The 16,787-nt window shown below is 54.8% G+C and overlaps 1 protein-coding gene across 3 annotated transcripts in view; it reads right to left on the bottom strand.

The window, feature by feature from the left end:
* Window positions 1-356: 356 nt before the first annotated feature.
* The window catches only part of NOC2L (NOC2 like nucleolar associated transcriptional repressor), an 84,563-nt gene continuing 68,132 nt past the window's right edge, over window positions 357-16,787 (bottom strand). The window contains exons 14-18 of one of the 3 annotated variants that reach the window (XM_053280821.1): window positions 16,012-16,155; window positions 13,873-13,986; window positions 12,491-12,626; window positions 3,057-3,203; window positions 357-1,754 (exon numbers count right to left, since the gene is read on the bottom strand). In XM_053280821.1, coding sequence (XP_053136796.1) covers window positions 1,627-1,754; window positions 3,057-3,203; window positions 12,491-12,626; window positions 13,873-13,986; window positions 16,012-16,155 — 669 coding nt within the window. In that variant the 3' untranslated portion in view covers window positions 357-1,626. Of the gene's footprint in view, window positions 1,755-3,056; window positions 3,204-7,851; window positions 8,048-12,490; window positions 12,627-13,872; window positions 13,987-16,011; window positions 16,156-16,787 lie in introns of those variants that run through there. The other 2 variants (XM_053280820.1, XR_008312609.1) reach the window with 2 other exon arrangements.

Below are 16,787 nucleotides of genomic sequence, written 5' to 3'. Positions count from 1 at the left end.
GACCCTTTGCCCCACTGCCCCTTTGACCCATTGACCCTTTGCCCCACTGCCCCTTTGACCCATTGCCCCTTTGACCCATTGCCCCTTTGACCCATTGCCCCTTTGACCCATTGCCCCTTTGACCCATTGCCCCTTTGACCCATTGCCCCTGGAGCACACACCAGCCTCCTGCTAATGGAGCAAAGAGACACCTCTTTAAAAGTGGTGATGATTCTCTTGATTGAAAGGGGTGGGCACCTGGACCCTCCAGCTGTGGCTGACCCAGTAGGGAGCCTCAAGGTTGCCCACCAATGCTCTGGAGGCAGTTTCCTCCACCAACCCCGCCCCCCCCCCCCGAGACTGGAGGGCAGAACAGCCCACCTTGGCCGCCTCCTCACTCTACCTGATGGCATCTGGCTGGTGGGAACCAGGTTTGGCCAGTTGGTTCGCCAAGTACTGAAGCAGAGATTTCGCCTGCTGGCGCAAAACCCGTCACCCCGCCCTGCCCCAGCATGTGAGCACAAAAGAGAGTCCTTTGCTCCTGGCAAATAAGGCAGAGGGCCTGTTTGGCACCAGCAAAGCGCTTCCAAGAGTGCAGAATACCCACCAGCAGTAACAGAAAAGAGGGCACATGGCCAGCTCCTTGGAAGAGGGGGAAAAACAACTCATGGCCTGCTTCACACAGTCATTCTTTCTTTTTTAAAATTAAATTTTTATTAATTTTAACAATAATCTTCACATTAACATTCACAACAAATAAACAAGTATGGACTTCCCGCTCACACAATTGCACTAAATGTTGGTAACCCACATTAATCCTAGTTTTGAATGACTGTGTGAGCGGGCTTCACACAGTCATTCAAAACTAGGATTAATGTGGGTTACCGACATTAGTGCAATAGTGTGAGTTGATAGAAATGATTCCGATTCACACAGCTCTCATTAAGCCTCGGTTCAAATGACTCTGAACCAGGCCCTTGGGTACCAGCAAACACAAAAGCAGAGAGAGTCCAAGAACTGGGGTGTGTGTGTGTGTGTGTGAGAGAGAAAGACATTTCTAAACAAACAAAATACACCAAAATACAAAATACATATTTTTGCACAGCGACGCAAAAGCCCAAGGGCTTCTCCTGCTACTCTACAGTAGGACACATTTTTACAGAGCAGCAGTTGCAGGGAGACAGGACTTGCGTGTCCCTTCACGGAGCAGGGGAGGCGGCCCCCGTGCCCGGCAGGAGGGCTGCAAATGCGGGCCTCCAGCTCTTGCCCACTGGGAAAGGGGCTGGCGTGTAATCTCGCGCCTACCGGGGCTGGGAGGCAGCAGGAGGCTTTTCCAGACAAAAAGAGAGCAGGGACTTGGGAGCTGGGGCAGCGCCATCCACTCTGCGTTATTTAAAGTGTGTGTGTGTGTAACAAGGGCCTTTTACGAGCTTGCCGGAGCCGCTTTACGGCCCCCGGCGTAGCCACAAACGCCAAAGCCTCGAGCGCTGCTGGAGAGCCGTTGCACATGCCAAGTGGCAGCCTGCGCAAAGCAACTCCCCCCGGCGGCAGGGCCTTGCCCCATGCGGCTCCTACCTCCCCTCCTCCAGTCACCAGCCCGGCGCTCTCCCGCAGGGGAACAGGCAAGGGCCGCCGCTGCCGCTGCTGTCAGTCGTCATCGGAGAAGTCCAGGTCTCCCACCACGTCCTCCGGCCCCTGCGCCAGCTGCTGCAGCTCCGCCGGAGACAGCTGCTTCCTCCTCCGGGCGCCCTTGCGCTTGGCCCCTCCGCCTCCCCCTGCGCGGAAGGAAGGAAGAGAGAGGAGGTGTAAATCCTGCCTTATCAGGAAGAGCCGGGAGAGAGGCAGGCAGGCAGGCAGGCAGGGGCGGCTCATTGCTAATTAATCAGAGGCACTAATTAATTTATCGGCACCGCTGCATCTTCCAGATAGCCGGGGGGGGGGCGTAAGCACCTGCGCTCCTGTGACACAGCTCAGAGGCAACATTTGGAGCATTACTGGATGGAGGGGGCGATTTAACGGCTGCTCAACGCCCCCTTCCCCCCCCGCCCCACAGCTTTCTCTGGGTTTGTTTTCAACCCAAGGCTGTTTTGAGCTGGAAATGGGGTGCAGGATGTTACAGGCGCCCCCCAGATCTAACCCCCCAACCTTGACTGGGAGACGGGACCAGCAGTGCTGTCTCTGCACTCTGCCGGCACCCCCAAGCGGCGCTGGGGTCTCCCCACTCGCAAGAAGCATTCGAAAGAGCCTTCCGAGGGGGCTTCCCTTCCCCTCTCCGGCTGAAGGAAGCTCCAGAGAAGGGAGGTGCCACCCAGCCCACCCAAGACACACAGCCCCTCAGAAACAGAACTGGCTCTCTGGGGCAGCAGCAGCACCAGTGCCTGGCTCTCCACAGGCGGGAGAGTCTGAACATCACCAGCCCTGGACATCCATCCCCACACAGCACAGCCAGCCAGAGAGCATGGGGAGGGATCTCTTTTTCCGGACACCTAACACGCCGGTCCCCTCCCTCCCTCTGAAAATGCCTCTTGGGAACAGAGGGCCGTGGTCCTTCTAGCTCAGTCTTTGTCTACACTGACTGGCAGCAGCGGCTCTCCCAGGTTCCAGGCAGGCGCCTCTCCCAGCCCTACCTGGAGATGCTGCCGGGGACGGAACCAGCAGGGCAGGGCTGAGGGCAGGGCTGTAACTCCGTGGTAGAGCACAGGCTGTGCGCGCGCACACAGTGACACCCCCCAGTTTACTAAGCCAAGGGATCAATAGCGGACGACAAGAGTCCTCCTGCCAGAGGCCCTGGAGAGCTGCTGCCAGCCACAGCTGAGAGCTCGACAGCCTGACTCGGTGTCCGGCAGCTTCATAGACACAGGCACCTGGGTTTTGGGGCCATCTGCACAGGCTACTACCACCTATGCCTGGCTGCACATGCACTTAGCCCCATTTGGCCAACTTCCCCGCCTCTAAAACGGAAGCGTACCTGCATCCCCGCACACGTTTCCTGAACCCCCGCCTCTCCTCACGCTTGCCAGAGGGCTCCTGCCTTTACACACCTCCGCAAGACGGCCACCCACGTCCGTCCCCCTTACCATCAGAATCACTGGAGTTCTCCTCTCCGCCGTCGCTGTCATCGTCCTCCACTTCATACTCTCCTTCGTCCTCATCGCCGCTGTCTTGGCTGCTGCCACCAGAATCACTATCTAGACCGTCCTCCGATCTCCTGGCCTTTGGTTTCCCTGTGTTAACGTCAAGGCAAAAAGAAAGGATCAGTGTGCACACACACACACACAGAGCCCAAGAGACCCCCCGATGGCCAGAGCTGGGGGGGGGGAAAGCACATGGCGGACTCTTCATGCAAAGGCTGCCCTTTCAAAACGGCACGGGGTGGGAGGACACGACGCGGATACAGGCCTTTAGCCAGACACACAAACACACACCCCCGGCTCGTTGGGTGACCTCGACCCCGTGAGCCGTGTCCCCTCTCAGGTGTGCGAATGTGCGTGTGCATGTCTGAATGGCCGCTCAGCTAATTTTAGGTGCCGCTCCGGTTGAATCGGGAAGGGCCCACTTTGAACGCACATGTGCGCAGAGTGCCTCGATCCTGCCGCCCAGGACAAAATTCATTCCGCAGACAGAAGGAAAAAAAACAGAGAGAAGACTGCCCATGAGGTGGGCAAGGCTGGGGCAGAAGTGACGGGCCCAGAGTCACCGAGCGAGTTTCATGGCTGAGCGGGGATCTGGACGCTGGTCTCCCCGGTCCCAGTTCGACACGCCTCACCAGTGCAAAGAAAGCGCCCGAGCTGGAACACACTTGTATGACTATCCAGATTTCCCCCAACTCCGCCTTGGGAATTAGGCCTTCAATTGCGACGACGACTCCAGACTGAAGGCTATTTATTCATAAGCTTTCAGGCCATTAATTGTAGTCTTGCCATTCCAATAGTTTTCAGCTTCTTTTTGTTTCGTTTTTTAAAGGGTGGGGGGGGGATGCAAGGAGACCGTGAATTCCTTGCTAGCAAAATCAAGCGTTTGCAATGAGGAGAGAATCCCCAAACTCATCTCGGCTACAAATGTGATGCCGCCTCTTGCCCCACACCCCACCTGCCGCCCCACCTCCTCCCCGACCGCAAGATGGATAGCAGTGCTGCCTTCCACAGCCGATAATGTTGACAAGCACCTGAGCGGCCTATCTCTGCGGACACAGGAGAGAGGGGGAACAAAAAGAGCCTCTCTTCCCCCATTCATCATGAGCTGCTGGCGGGAAAAGGGTTATCATCGGCTGCCTGGTGATAGAAGCCCTCCCAGACCGGCTGCGCCAACAGAGCCCAGCTGCGGCCACCAATTCCAAAGCCAACCGGCCTGATTGATGTCTGCACTTGGGGGGCCAACCAGCATGTGTGCCCAGAGGGTTGGTGGGGGGGGATTCATAGGGGAGCTTGCCACCCTATGCTGAAAAGGAGGGTGGATTTAATTTTTAAACACACACAAAATTATTTCTTCACTTAAAACATTTCTGTGCCGCCATTCTTCACAAATGAATTCATGGCAGCTTAGAACAAGGTTCATTAAGCGATACACACGGTAAAACACAAACTCTAACGCCAAAGAAATGCAGAATAAAGCAATCATTAGGGCAGGGCAATGGCAGGGCAATGTGCAGACTGAAGGGGAAGCCTGCGGAAATGAATAAGTCTTCAACTTTTGTCCAAAATTACGCGGCCAGGAGTGGGAGCAAGCCTAAGATCAAGGGGCAGGGAGTTCCAGAGAGCTAGGGCCAGCACTTTTAAACCACTGCTCTAGAAAAACACACCAGTAGAGCGGCCATGGAGCCACCTAATGGTGCAGTGGGAAATGACTGGACTGAGGTTGCTGTTTTGAATCCCCACCGGTATGTTCCCCAGACTATGGGAAACACCACAGTGATCTAGGAAGATGCTGAAAGGCATCATCTCATACTGCATCACAGGAGGCGGCCATGGTCAACCCCTCCTGTATTCCACCAAAGACAACCACAGGGCTCTGTGGGCGCCACAAGTCAACACCGACTCGTTGGCACACTTTACTCTTACTTTAGAGCTGCCATGTGGACTTGCAATGCTAATTCCCCCCACCCCGCCTTTAATCCTAATGGCCCATTATTGTGACCACCTTCATGTTCCCTCGAATCAAAGTTGGGCAGACTTCTAGCTTGTGGAATCTACTTCCTTTTCCACTCGAACCCCGAGGAGCCAGGTGCAAAATGGAGGCAGCCCAGGAGGGTGGAGCCAATTACCAACCGCACCCCACGCGCCAAAGACTGGGACGGCCTGCTCATCCAAGCACCCATTGACACCCAAGTGGTTTCAGAGCAGGGATTCTGACACGCAGCTGCCAAGCTGGCCAGTGGAGCTGCACAAAGACCTGGCCAAAGGCAGGTGAGGTGAGGTGAGGTGGAGAGAAACCAGCCCTGCAGAGACGCCCAAGAGGGTCTGGCCCCAGGACACCTGGCAAGCTCACAGGCCAAGCAAGGATTTGAACCCAGGTCCCCTCAGCCCAGCCCTCTAACCACTGCTCAGTTCGGCGACCTTCTCGAAGCCTCCCTCGTAAGTGCTTGACCCCACCGCTTGGATCTCACACCAACTCCCTAAACCCGAGACAGAGTCTACCTAAGTGCAAACCTGCGCTCATTCCAGCCGTGTTACCCCTTTGCGTTAAGATCACAAGCTCATGCGGGGCAGAGACTGCTTTTTCAAAAACTCTTGTCAATGGCGCCCCTCTAGAAATAATAAAACAGCAGCAAACTCTTCCACATGCAAAGTGCTTCAGCGTTCTCATCCTGATGAGCAGAAAAGGCTGCAAGGGGGTCGATTCCCTCAAGGCCACACGGGAACGCCGCCGGAGCGAGGGCCACAAGCCAAGGAGGGCCAAGAGCAGCGCCCCTCGAATCCGAAGCCAAGAGCATCCTGGCCACGCGGGCTGTGCCCGGCCCTCGCTCCCTCCAACCGGAATCCTCGCCAGCTAAGCCGGAGATACAAGCCTGACTTTTAATACAATTTGGTCGGGAAGTGAGCGCTCTAAAGGCGGCATTAATCACTTTAGCGATGAAGCTATTACTGGAGGTGCAGCGGGAGGGGAGGGCCCCGAGGCTGGGAAATTGACCACACTTGGTCTGCAACCACTGCGGGGAGAGGAGGGCTGGGCCATGCCCCACCGGCGGTGGCTGATGGGGTAGGCGGAAGGAAGCGCTCGAATGCAGCCACCGAAAAGGCAGACAGACGATTCCACTCCGAAGGGTCTTCTTGAGATTCCACTCCCTTCATCACCTTTGTGCAACGTGGAACTAACTTTGGAATTTCCTACGTAGCCACTCGCTGAGATGGCCCTTAAAAGAGGCGAGACCAATTCATGGAGAAGAGCAGCGTTTCTCAGGGGCTATCAGAGCGAAGCACCAGCTGGCTTCTGAGGGCCAGGTCCTCCAGCCGGGAAGAATCCTGCCTCGCTGCCCTGCTTTCCAAAAACAGCCGTCCCAGAGGTCTCCCTGGCCTGCTTGTGGTGAAGTTCCCGGAGGCATCTGGGGCAGCTGTTCTTGGGAAGAGGATGCTGGGCAGGATGGAGCTTGGGTCTGATCCTGCAAGGCAGTTTCACAATTCCACTACAGGCGTGACTCTTGAGCTTCAGTTCCCCTCTTCGATGAAACCGGAATAATGACGGAGATCGGCCCTTGAGAAAAATATGGGGGCAGATATCATTCCCCTTTAAATGGGTGGGAAGAAGACGGCGCCCTCACTGGGGCGATGCCATCTACCAGCCACCAAAGAGTGACCCCACCAGTTCCTCTGGCACGGAGGGCCTTGGGCAGAACAGCCTCTCCGCTGCCCGGAAGGTCCTAGGAAAAACCAGTGGGATGCAGGGGCCCGAGTGCCGGGCAGGGACGTGGGGACCCTGCCTTCAAACCCCCCTGGGTCACAAAGGTCGCTGGGCAAAAGAGGCTTAGCCTACTTCAGAGAAAGCTGATCACAACAGAAAGGCAGAAGCCGAGAAAGACCCTGCAAACTCCCCACCACCCTCAGAACAGCGTGGCCGCTAATGCAGACGAAATTAACCGGGTGCCTCCAAGGCCGGGGCTGCATTTTAAAGCCCGCACAGGCGTATCTGCACATACATCCTCCACTCTGCCGAATTCTCTCTTTCATTTAATCAAAGTGTACAAAAACAAGGAGGCAGAAGCCCACAGGATGAGAGAGGGAGGGGAGAAGCGACTCCCCAGAGGGAAAATTTGAAGTCATCACCGGCGGTTATTACACAATCTATTCCTCCTCCTCCTCCATCACCCCCTTTTTCTTCCACGCTGACATTCGGGGCGACTTGCTAATTACCGGATAAAAGGAACATGTCCCGCTCTCTCCCCTCCCCCCACCCCAGGGACCATCGCTCATTACAGATCGGGCTCGCCAAGCGCATATGCGCAGTCACGCGCCGGGAAATTTGTTCCCCGAACGCACGGGGGGGGGGAAAGGGTCTCTCCTCAAGCTCTGGCCACTCCACCCCCCGCCCCCCCATTAAATTGGCGTAATATGATTACGTGCTGGATAAATGAAGAAACCCGCTAAAGTTCATTAGAGGCGCGCCGTCGCCTAATGCGGACAGATCGCTCATTACGGGCCCAGCCTGGAGAGACGCCACGGCCGGCAGAGCGGCTCTTCTCCGGCTTTAATTGCCTCGTGACAAGGCAATCCACCAACTCTCCCCGAGCCATTAATAACCGCCCGCAGCAGCCGCCTGGCCTCCCGGAGCTCCGTCAGCCGGTAAATGAGAGGAATGCGTCCGCTGCCGCCTTTCCCCACCGTGGCCGCAGACAGCCCATTGATCAAATCTGGCAGGCGAGGGAGGCCATCTTGCACTCGCCTCCTTCTCGGAAATGCCGCGCGCAGCCTGGCCCCAGGCGCTCCGGCCCCTCGACCGCTGCCACCGCCGCCGCCGCCTCATCCTCCTCCTCCTCCTCCTCTCTGCAGGAGCCAGGCGCTCCCCCCACCGCACCGCCCACCACTCTCAGCATCGGCGACCTGTTTAGCTCCTGCGTTCAGGGAGACAGATTGGAAGGCTGCAAGAAGTGGCATAAAACAGGAGAGGGGGAGAGAAAATAAAATATCAAGAATTCTAAAGAGATCACAAACATGCACACACACACAAGTCTGAGAAAACCAGAGGGGCGCGGGGGGGGAGGGGGAGAACCACTCTGCTCCAACCCCGAGGCCCACAGCTTCAAAACCATAGTGGGGATGGGGTGGGGGCTAGGGCAGACCCCATAAATTTTTCTCTGCCCCCCACCCGCTTTTTTTCTTTTTAAACTAGGACATATATACTGCTATGCTGTGATGCAATGTTGAGCAACTAAGGCAGTAGAACCTGACCCCCACTCCTTTTTTCTGTAAACACCCCCCCCCCCAAGTTTAGGCTGGCTACAGGCCTGCATAGGGATGCTTGGAAAGCAGGTGCCAAATAAGTGTCCCTTGGAGCATCACTCGGTTGTGAAAAGGTGGAGCCCCAGTATTAGATCTGCACCCACAAAACACCCAGGAGGGAGGAACATCGGAAGCTGCCATATACTGGGTCTATCTAGCTCAGGATTGTCTTCATAGACTGGCAGCGGCTTCTCCAAGGCTGCAGGCAGGAATCTCTCTCAGCCCTCTCTTGGAGATGCTGCCAGGGAGGGAACTCGAAAGCTTCTGCTCTTCCCAGAGTGGCTCCATCCCTTCATAGGAATATATCTTCCAGTGCTCACACATCAAGTCTCCCTTTCATATGCAACCAGGGCAGAGACTATGCAACCTGCTTAGCTAAGGGGACACGTCCTGCTTGCTCCCACCAGAGCAGCTCTCCTCTCCTTGGAGAGGATGGAAGCACCCACACTGCCTAGGAAGGGGCCCTCTCCTTTGTCCCCACAGTGGTGCCTGTGATGGTGGCAGGAGACCAGATGGCTCCAAAGACCCTCCCCATAATCTGTCTGCCTTAAGGAGCTGGGTGCAATTTCCCCAGCTCTGCTACGGGTTCCTCACGGGGCCCTCAGGCACGTTGCTCCCTTGTACGTTCACTGCACAGACCAGCTGGGTTCTCAGGGCTTCACTGCAGAAAGAACCTGAGCAGGGTAGGTCTGAACGATCTCCCTCCTCTTACTCACAAATTCCCATTTTTATAACGACAAAGGTCCTGAGCGTGGTCCTCACCTTGCAAGGCCAGGGTCCAAGAAGCCTCCCCAAAAGCTCCTCCACTGCCTAGTTTATTCCGAGATTTAGAGCAGCAGGAACCCTGCACAGAACTGGGCTGTGCTCCTTGCATCAGCCACAACATTCTGCCTACCTGCAGAAGTTCACTAGAATAAAAAGGGCACTTGATTGCTTCCAAAGTAACACAAGAGGGGGCAAACACTCTTCCTCCCCCACCCCAAGCATCAGTGGACAACTACACGGCCGAGACACTCCTGGGCCCCCACTGATGGTTCTTATTTAAATGCCCAAGTCAAGTACATAGTCCTCATGTTCCGGACAATTTTGGAAAATGAGATGGGTTTTTAAAAATGTGAATAAAAATGAACGAAATCTCTCATTCAGTCTCTTCCTATAGCATTTTTTTTTTAAGAGCACAGAACTGGGTCAAATTTAGCTCACAAGAGCTGCTAGCTAGACAGCACCACTGTTCTGTTTAGATACTGCCTGTTGGATTACAACTCCCACCACAAGTGACTGTGGATGATGGGAGCTGTAGTCCGACGGCATCTGGGGACCCAATGGAGGGGGGGGACCCCCCTGAACTAGGAGGCAGCAAATCCCCGAGTTCCAAGTCTACAGCGGTTAACAGTCAGGAGCCAGCCGGCCCTCTAGACAAAACTTATTCCGCGGAGATTATAGTCGCTATAAAGCACTAATGAGTGCTTAACTACTGCAATATTTAATTAAAGAAAAAAAGGAGAGGGGCTGTGAGCTGCTGCTAATTAACAGAAAATTGGTAATTTCCTAGCTATTAACGGCTTATTTTCCACTCATCTGAACACAGGCAAGAAACCAAAGCCATCCCGTGAAGAGGAAGCCCGTTCTTATCGAGAAGGGGGGAGTTGGCCGCCTCCTCCTCCACCAGGCTATGGTGCCACCTGGCTGATGTGGGGAGACGAGGCGCGCCCGGCCTGGGCCTGTCTCCCTCCTTCCCGCCCCCTCCCACGGGCAGCCCCCCACCCCAGCCAAGCAGGCATTACAAGCCCCTCTTGGGGTGCTGAAAAACAGCACAGACCGGGCCCGTCGGCTTCTCGGAGGCATCAGGGGGGCCACGGCGGGAAGGAGGGCGCTGGGCGACCGAGGCCTCCTGGGGCCTGATCCGGCAGGGCTGCTCTTCTGTGCTGTTCTTCTCCAGATGTGGCCGGAGCGTCACACGCTCCCAAGAAGGAGCCATGCCGACGGTGGGCGGAGGCTGCCTCTAGCCCCCGGGCCAACGGCCTGACTGGCTCTCAGGGCAGCCTCCCGTCTCCCTCTCCCAGGCTAACGTGAGACGGCACAAAAACGCTCCGCTGTTCCTCCTCGGCTCCCCCTGCCCGGCACACACGGCTGCCCGAGCCAAGCTGGGGGGGGGGAGAGAGGGGGCGATTTCCAGCTGTGACAGCTCCTGCTGCTTTCCGGCGGAGGGAGCCTCGCCAGCTCCAAAACGTGTCACTTCATTTCGCGCTGCCAGCCTGCCTCGTGCCGACAGGATTTCCCCCGCCGCCGCCGCTGCTGCTGCTCCTCGCGGGGAGAGCCGTGTCGCGGGCTTGGCAGCTACCTCGGCAGGCGGCCCAGCGAAGCACATCCCGATCCCTCCCCGCCACCCGGGGGCACCCAAAGGCCACCCCCCGCCACAACCTGCCGCCGCCCCCCACCGTGCAAAAATGAAAAAGGAGCCCCCAGCGCCGCCCTGCTTCTGCCTCTTCAGAGGCCGCTCCGCTCCGCTCGACTCGGAAGAAAGTGCTGACTGCAGAGACTGCAAAGGAGCCCGATCAAATCGATACGGCACGACGCCTTGTTTACTCTGCCGGGGGCGACGAGAAGGGCCTGTCGTGTTTTGCAGCAAAACAGGCGCCCAGATTTGTGCAAGAGGAAGACTCCACACATGCGCACAGGTGCACACGCACGCACACACACACACACGTAAGGACTGTGCTGCCAGATCCAAAGCTCGTCTCGCCCCGCATCCTGTTTCCAACAGCTGCCAGCCGGATGTTTGTGGGAGGCTCGCAAACAGGAAGTGAAGGGGATGGCCTACTCCAGTTTGGTCCCCTCCCGATACACTGCCCCTGAACATGGAGGTTCTACTTTCAGCTTACATGGTTTATGGGTGCCGGTAGGCCTCTCCAGCAGGAGTTTTATCGATAAGAACTTTGCTAGATGGCTGCAGTGGAGAGAAAGGAAGGACGCCAAGGGCCTTCTCCATTGGCCTGACAATAACGTCTCCCTCCCTCCCACCCACGGCCCGTTTTCCTCCACTTCCTTCCCTTTGCTCTGGTGCCTCCCTTGTGTGGTCTCTTCTGGGACAGGGAAACCATCTTCTTAGTCCGTGTAAGCACTCCCTATGCCAGGACTGCACAACTTTGGATCTCCTGCAGATGCTGGACTACAACTCCCCTGCCACAGTGGCCAACAGTCAGCGGTGATGGGAGTTGCAGGCCAACATCTGAGAAGGGCCAAAGCTGTGCAGCCCTGAACGACACAGAAGGAACTAGCTAGCTGAATAAATCAATCAGACTAAAAAAGCCCATCTGTCCTGTTCCCAGAAGCAGCCAGTCTCTGTACCATCTGGTATGCTGCTTCTGTTCCTGGAGGTTCCATTCAGGCTAAGAGAGGTATACGTACACGCACAGTCAACACTGCTGCACTCCTGAAAGGGGGACAGGTTTTATTTACCCTTCAGAGTCTTGCAAAAATTAAAAACTTGGGTTTTGGAGGGAGGAACAGACAGCAGGGAAACAGAACTGGAGGCTGAGTGGAAGGCCAGGTCCGTCCTGGAATTCTCTCTCGGCATGAGTGCCTGTTGAATTCTAAAGCCCATCCAGAGATATTCATACTAAGACAGACATGCCTCACACAGCCTGCTGCCAACAGGTGCACCCAACGGCTCCAGACCTTCTGCTTTCCCCTCTGCCTTTATCAGGGCAAACCTTCTCTAACCCCCCAAACCAGCTTGCCAAAATATGACACACACCAAAATACGACACCCGCTCACACACACACCACTCCCCCCCCCCCCGCAAGGGAACCGAAACGTAAGGAGAGGCTCTTTCCCTGCAGAATGACTTTGCAACTCAGAGGGAAGAAAAACTTTCCTGATGGGTTCTGACTGTTCATGGCATCTTATGGCTTCTGGCTGTTCACAGTTTCCCCCTTTTTCTGGGAAACTTGGAGTCTGCAGCGGATTTGACAATTAACTGTGGCCCCCTGGTGGCCAGTGGGCAAACCACACCTTTCTCCCTACTAGACACGAGCAACCTTGCTTCAGACAACCCTGCAACCCGGACGAGATGCCATACCTTTGGCAGACAGGCCGCCAGCCTCCTCGGAGTCGTCACTGTCCAGCTCGAAAAGGTCCTTGAACTCCTTCTTATCATCCTCTTTCCACTCTCCTGGCTTCTTCCGCTTGATTTCAGGGAAGTTCAGGTCATCTAGCTGCAGGCAAAGGAAGAGAGGAGAGCTCAGTGGTAGAACGTTTGCTTTGCATGCAGAAGGTCAATCCCTGGCAGCATCTCCAGGTAGGGCTGGAAAGACCCTTGCCTGAAACCTTGGAGAAGCTGCTGCCAGTCAGTGTAGACAGCACTGAGCTAAATGGACCAAGGGTCTGACTCAGTAGGAGGCAGCTTCCTACGTCAGACCCAGCCCAACCCGACTCCCTCACCCCACCCCCTTGATTTCCAGCTTCTTGCAGAACACTGAACAGCTTCTCCAAATTTCTCAGCAACACCAAGTGTTGTGCATTTGCTCTGGCTTGTAAACTACGGAGAGCAGAGAGATTTCTTGACTTCTATGCCTGCACTGCTTATCTACGCCTATTAGGATGCACCATAAAGGAAAGCACGCTGGTTTGCAGCTCTCTCAGTAACAATGAGAGTTAGCCATTTAGGAAAGAAGGAGAAAAAAGGGCAGACTTCCTATCTGTAACTGTAGTTCATTCATAGATAGATAGATAAATAGATACAGATGAAAAAATTATTAATATAGTGGCGAGGTTTTGCTTTATAATCTGCAAAACTCAATCTGATCTTTAGCAAAGCATTTCATCAGTAGTTTATATACTTCTTTCTTCTCTTTTTTATTTTATTTACACAATGCATTGTTTGTATTTCTTTGTATATTGGTCTATAACCATAATAAAGTTCTGTTCTGTTCTATAGATAGATAGATAGATAGATAGATAGATAAATCAGAGTCTGTCTTTTCCCTGGGTGATAGGTAGGATTCTCATGGGCCAGGCAAGAGAGTTTTTAATTATTTTTTTAACCACCCCTTATATCTATTCAACATACATTTGTTAAACGGCCTGCCCTAATCTCCAATGCAATTCAGTCCTTCCACCACCTGGAAAAGAAGACACCTCTTCCTCCTCTAAACAGGCGACATTTCTCTGCCAGTCGGCTAATAAACCCAACAGAGAATTCCAGTAGCCACACGGAGGCAGGCAGGCCGTCGCTTGGGGTGGTGAGCAGCTGTCTGAGCGATGGTGTTAAATCTAGGATTTAGCAGATGATGCCCCAGAAGGCTGGCCAAGTTTACCAAACAGAGAAACACACTCAAAAAAGGGTGGGAGAAGACGGGATGCGAAAAACAAGAAAAGACCCATAAAGGCATCCAGATGCCAACAAGCTATCAATCATCAGATCGTGTTGTGTCAGACAACAGCCTCAGCTTGTGTCCTTACCCGCTCTTTGCCGCTGATCTCCAGCTGGATCTCCTTTTCCCTCAGCTTCTTCCAGTGCACGTAATACGTCATCAGCGGAGTCCCTTCTTCCCGGACCTTCTTCTCCCATTGTTCCTGTCGCAAAAGACAACGCAAGCAGCAGCTCAGAGCAAGCATCTTAGCAGCCTGGGCAGGCAACCTCGCCTTTCTTTTTGGACACCAGGCATGTCAATATTCCTATCCCCATTTTACAGATGGAGCAACCGAGGCCGAAATAGCATGTCTTCACAGGAACATAGGATGCATGCCTTCACACCTTCTACAAGGCAGACCCTTGGTCCATTTAGCTAAGTATTGTCTACACTGACTGGCAGCGGCTTCTCCAAGGTTGCAGGCAGGAGTCTCTCTCAGTCCTATCTTGGAGATGCTGCCAGGAAAGGAACGTGGAACCTTCTGCATGAAAGCAGGCAGGTGCTCTTCCTAGAGCAGCCCATCCCCTAAGGAGAATATCTTACACAGCTCACACAGGGTCTCCCATTCAAATGCAAACCAGGGTGGACCCTGCTTAGCTCACAAGGCTGGCTCTCCTCCCCTAGTCCAGCTCTAAGCGACTGCAAGGAAGGATCAGTTCACTGGGGGAGCTTCCAGAGACGCAGCTCTTAGGGACACGGGACAAACCTTTGGTCCATCTAGCTCAGTATCGTCTGCTCCAACCAACTGGTTAGAAGTGGGTTTGCAAAACTGTGGCTAACAGCCAGGAAGCCAAAACAGGAAGGCTGCACTATAGCTCTGAAAATTAGAGGACGGGGAGCCAGAGGAGAGTGCAGAAGGCGGCCCCTGACCTGCTGACCATGGTTTAATCAGGAAGCATCACATCCGCACCTGCCTTTGCTTCAGCTGCCCAACTGGACTATCGGCCAGGCCCACAAGTTTGGGGCATTGGTCTTGTCTCAGGGGTCGAATGCTCACAGGGATCCTGGGCACCATCTATCCCCACTAGAGATGGCAGAGAGGCGATAGCATGGCTGCATTTGCAGTTTGCTGGGTGTGGTCACCCCTCCTGCATCCCAACCCCCCAAACGATTAAGGTAAGATTTGCAGCTTTCCCCCCACAGAGTTTAAGGTCAGAATCAGTGTTCCCGCTGGGACCCCCAGATGTTGGGGAGCTGGGGAGTGTGAGTACTGTGAGATATTCACCCTTTGGGGTTGCAGCCGCTCTGGGAAGAGCAGAAGGTTCCCAGTTCCCTCCCTGGCAGCATCTCCAAGATAGGGCTAAGAGAGACTCCTGCCTGCAACCTGGGAGAAGCCGCTGCCAGTCTGTGTAGACAATACTGAGCTAGATGGACCAAGGGTCTGACTCAGTAGACGGCAGCTTCCTATGTTGTTGACTACAACTCTCAGCATCCCCAGCTGCAAGGGTCTTTGGTTGGGGAAGTCAACCACATCTGGGGATCCCTGTGAGAGGGAACACTGGTCAGAATGAATGAAGGGTTGTCCTCTCTCCAGGGAGTCAGCTTTCGAGGACTTTCTTGCCCATTTGCATCCTCATTTCTCCGACATCATCAACAGAATGTTATCGTAGTTTCCGTGTTTTTAGAACTTTTAAAACCCCACCGTAAACGTGGCTGCCGCTGGCCTAATTGCTCAGGACAACCCAAGCATGAGGACACAATCAAAGTCTTGCTGTGTGGTCCCCTCTCCCCCATCTCTCAGGGTGTGGTCTTTTGTCAAGAGTCAGCATGAGAATCTGTCCCCCCGAGAGCGAACTGACACTCACCACACACACACACACAAGCTGGCTCCTGTACTAAAGGGAGACCCTGGAGCTGTGAGCCCTCACGAGGCTGGAGAGTGAAAAACCAACAACTAAGGATATCTAGAGGGCTTTATGAGAAGGCCAGCGATCCTACAGAACTTCCCTAGTGCATCTGAGACGTCTCAGGGTGCGCAGTCAAATAGGAATGCCTTCTTCCTTTTCCTTTCGTGGGCCGAAGGCTTCTCAATAATGATATGGCAGAGGATGCAGGCAAGACTTTGCATCACGAGCCCGCCCTTCTCTCCCGTCCTGTCTTCCTCCTGCAACCATCTCCATCCCACCAAGCTGAGAGCCGGCACACCCCCCTCCTGGGACACGGAAGCCGGAAGGAGCGGGAGACTCACCACAGCCTCCCAGTTGGCAACACCAAAGGCAGCTTTCTGGCGCTTGCTGGTGATGTAGACGGAGTTTTCCTGCAGCTTCTCCAAGAGCTGACGGATCGTCTTGCAGTAGTTGGCAACCCTGCATTCCTTCAGGAAGGCCTTGAGCTGGACGAGGGCAGGCACAGGAAAGGAGCGAGACGGCAGAAAAGGAGGAGAAGAATTCCATCAGCTGGTCCCGGTTTTAGTTCCTCCAAATATTTCCCAACTCTTATGACTTAATGGCTTTTCATCCAATGTTTGGACGCAACCAGCAAAGCGCAGCAACTGGAATGGATGGGACTTGGGAACCTCAGCTAGGATTTGGAAAGCACAAAGCAGAGGAGGGAGACCGCTCGGGTCCCCCCGGGCAGAAATGGCCAGGGCCTCGCTCACAGCCCCAAAGGGAGTTCTCTGCCACGGGATATGATGGTGGCCACCAAGCTCGGAGGGCTTTGAGCAAGGCTTAGACAAATTCATGGAGGACAGGTCTATTCGTGGCTGCGAGCCCTGATGGCTACGGGCCACCTTGCAGATTCAGAGGCAGGATGCCTCTAAATCGCAGCTGCAGGGGAGCAACAGCAGGACATCTCCTGCCCATGGGCTTCCCAGAGGTATCTGGTGAGCCACTGCAGGAAACAGAATGCCTGACAGGCAGGCCTTAGGACGGATCCAGTGATAAGAAGCACCTGGCCGTTCGCATGTTCCAGACATGTGAGACCAGACCCCAGCTAGCCCAAAATAACAGAGGGGAGAGTTGA

Source organism: Hemicordylus capensis, chromosome 16 (genome assembly GCF_027244095.1).
Source record: "Hemicordylus capensis ecotype Gifberg chromosome 16, rHemCap1.1.pri, whole genome shotgun sequence".
NCBI lineage: Eukaryota > Metazoa > Chordata > Lepidosauria > Squamata > Cordylidae > Hemicordylus > Hemicordylus capensis.
This window is presented reverse-complemented; position numbering and strand designations above follow the sequence as displayed.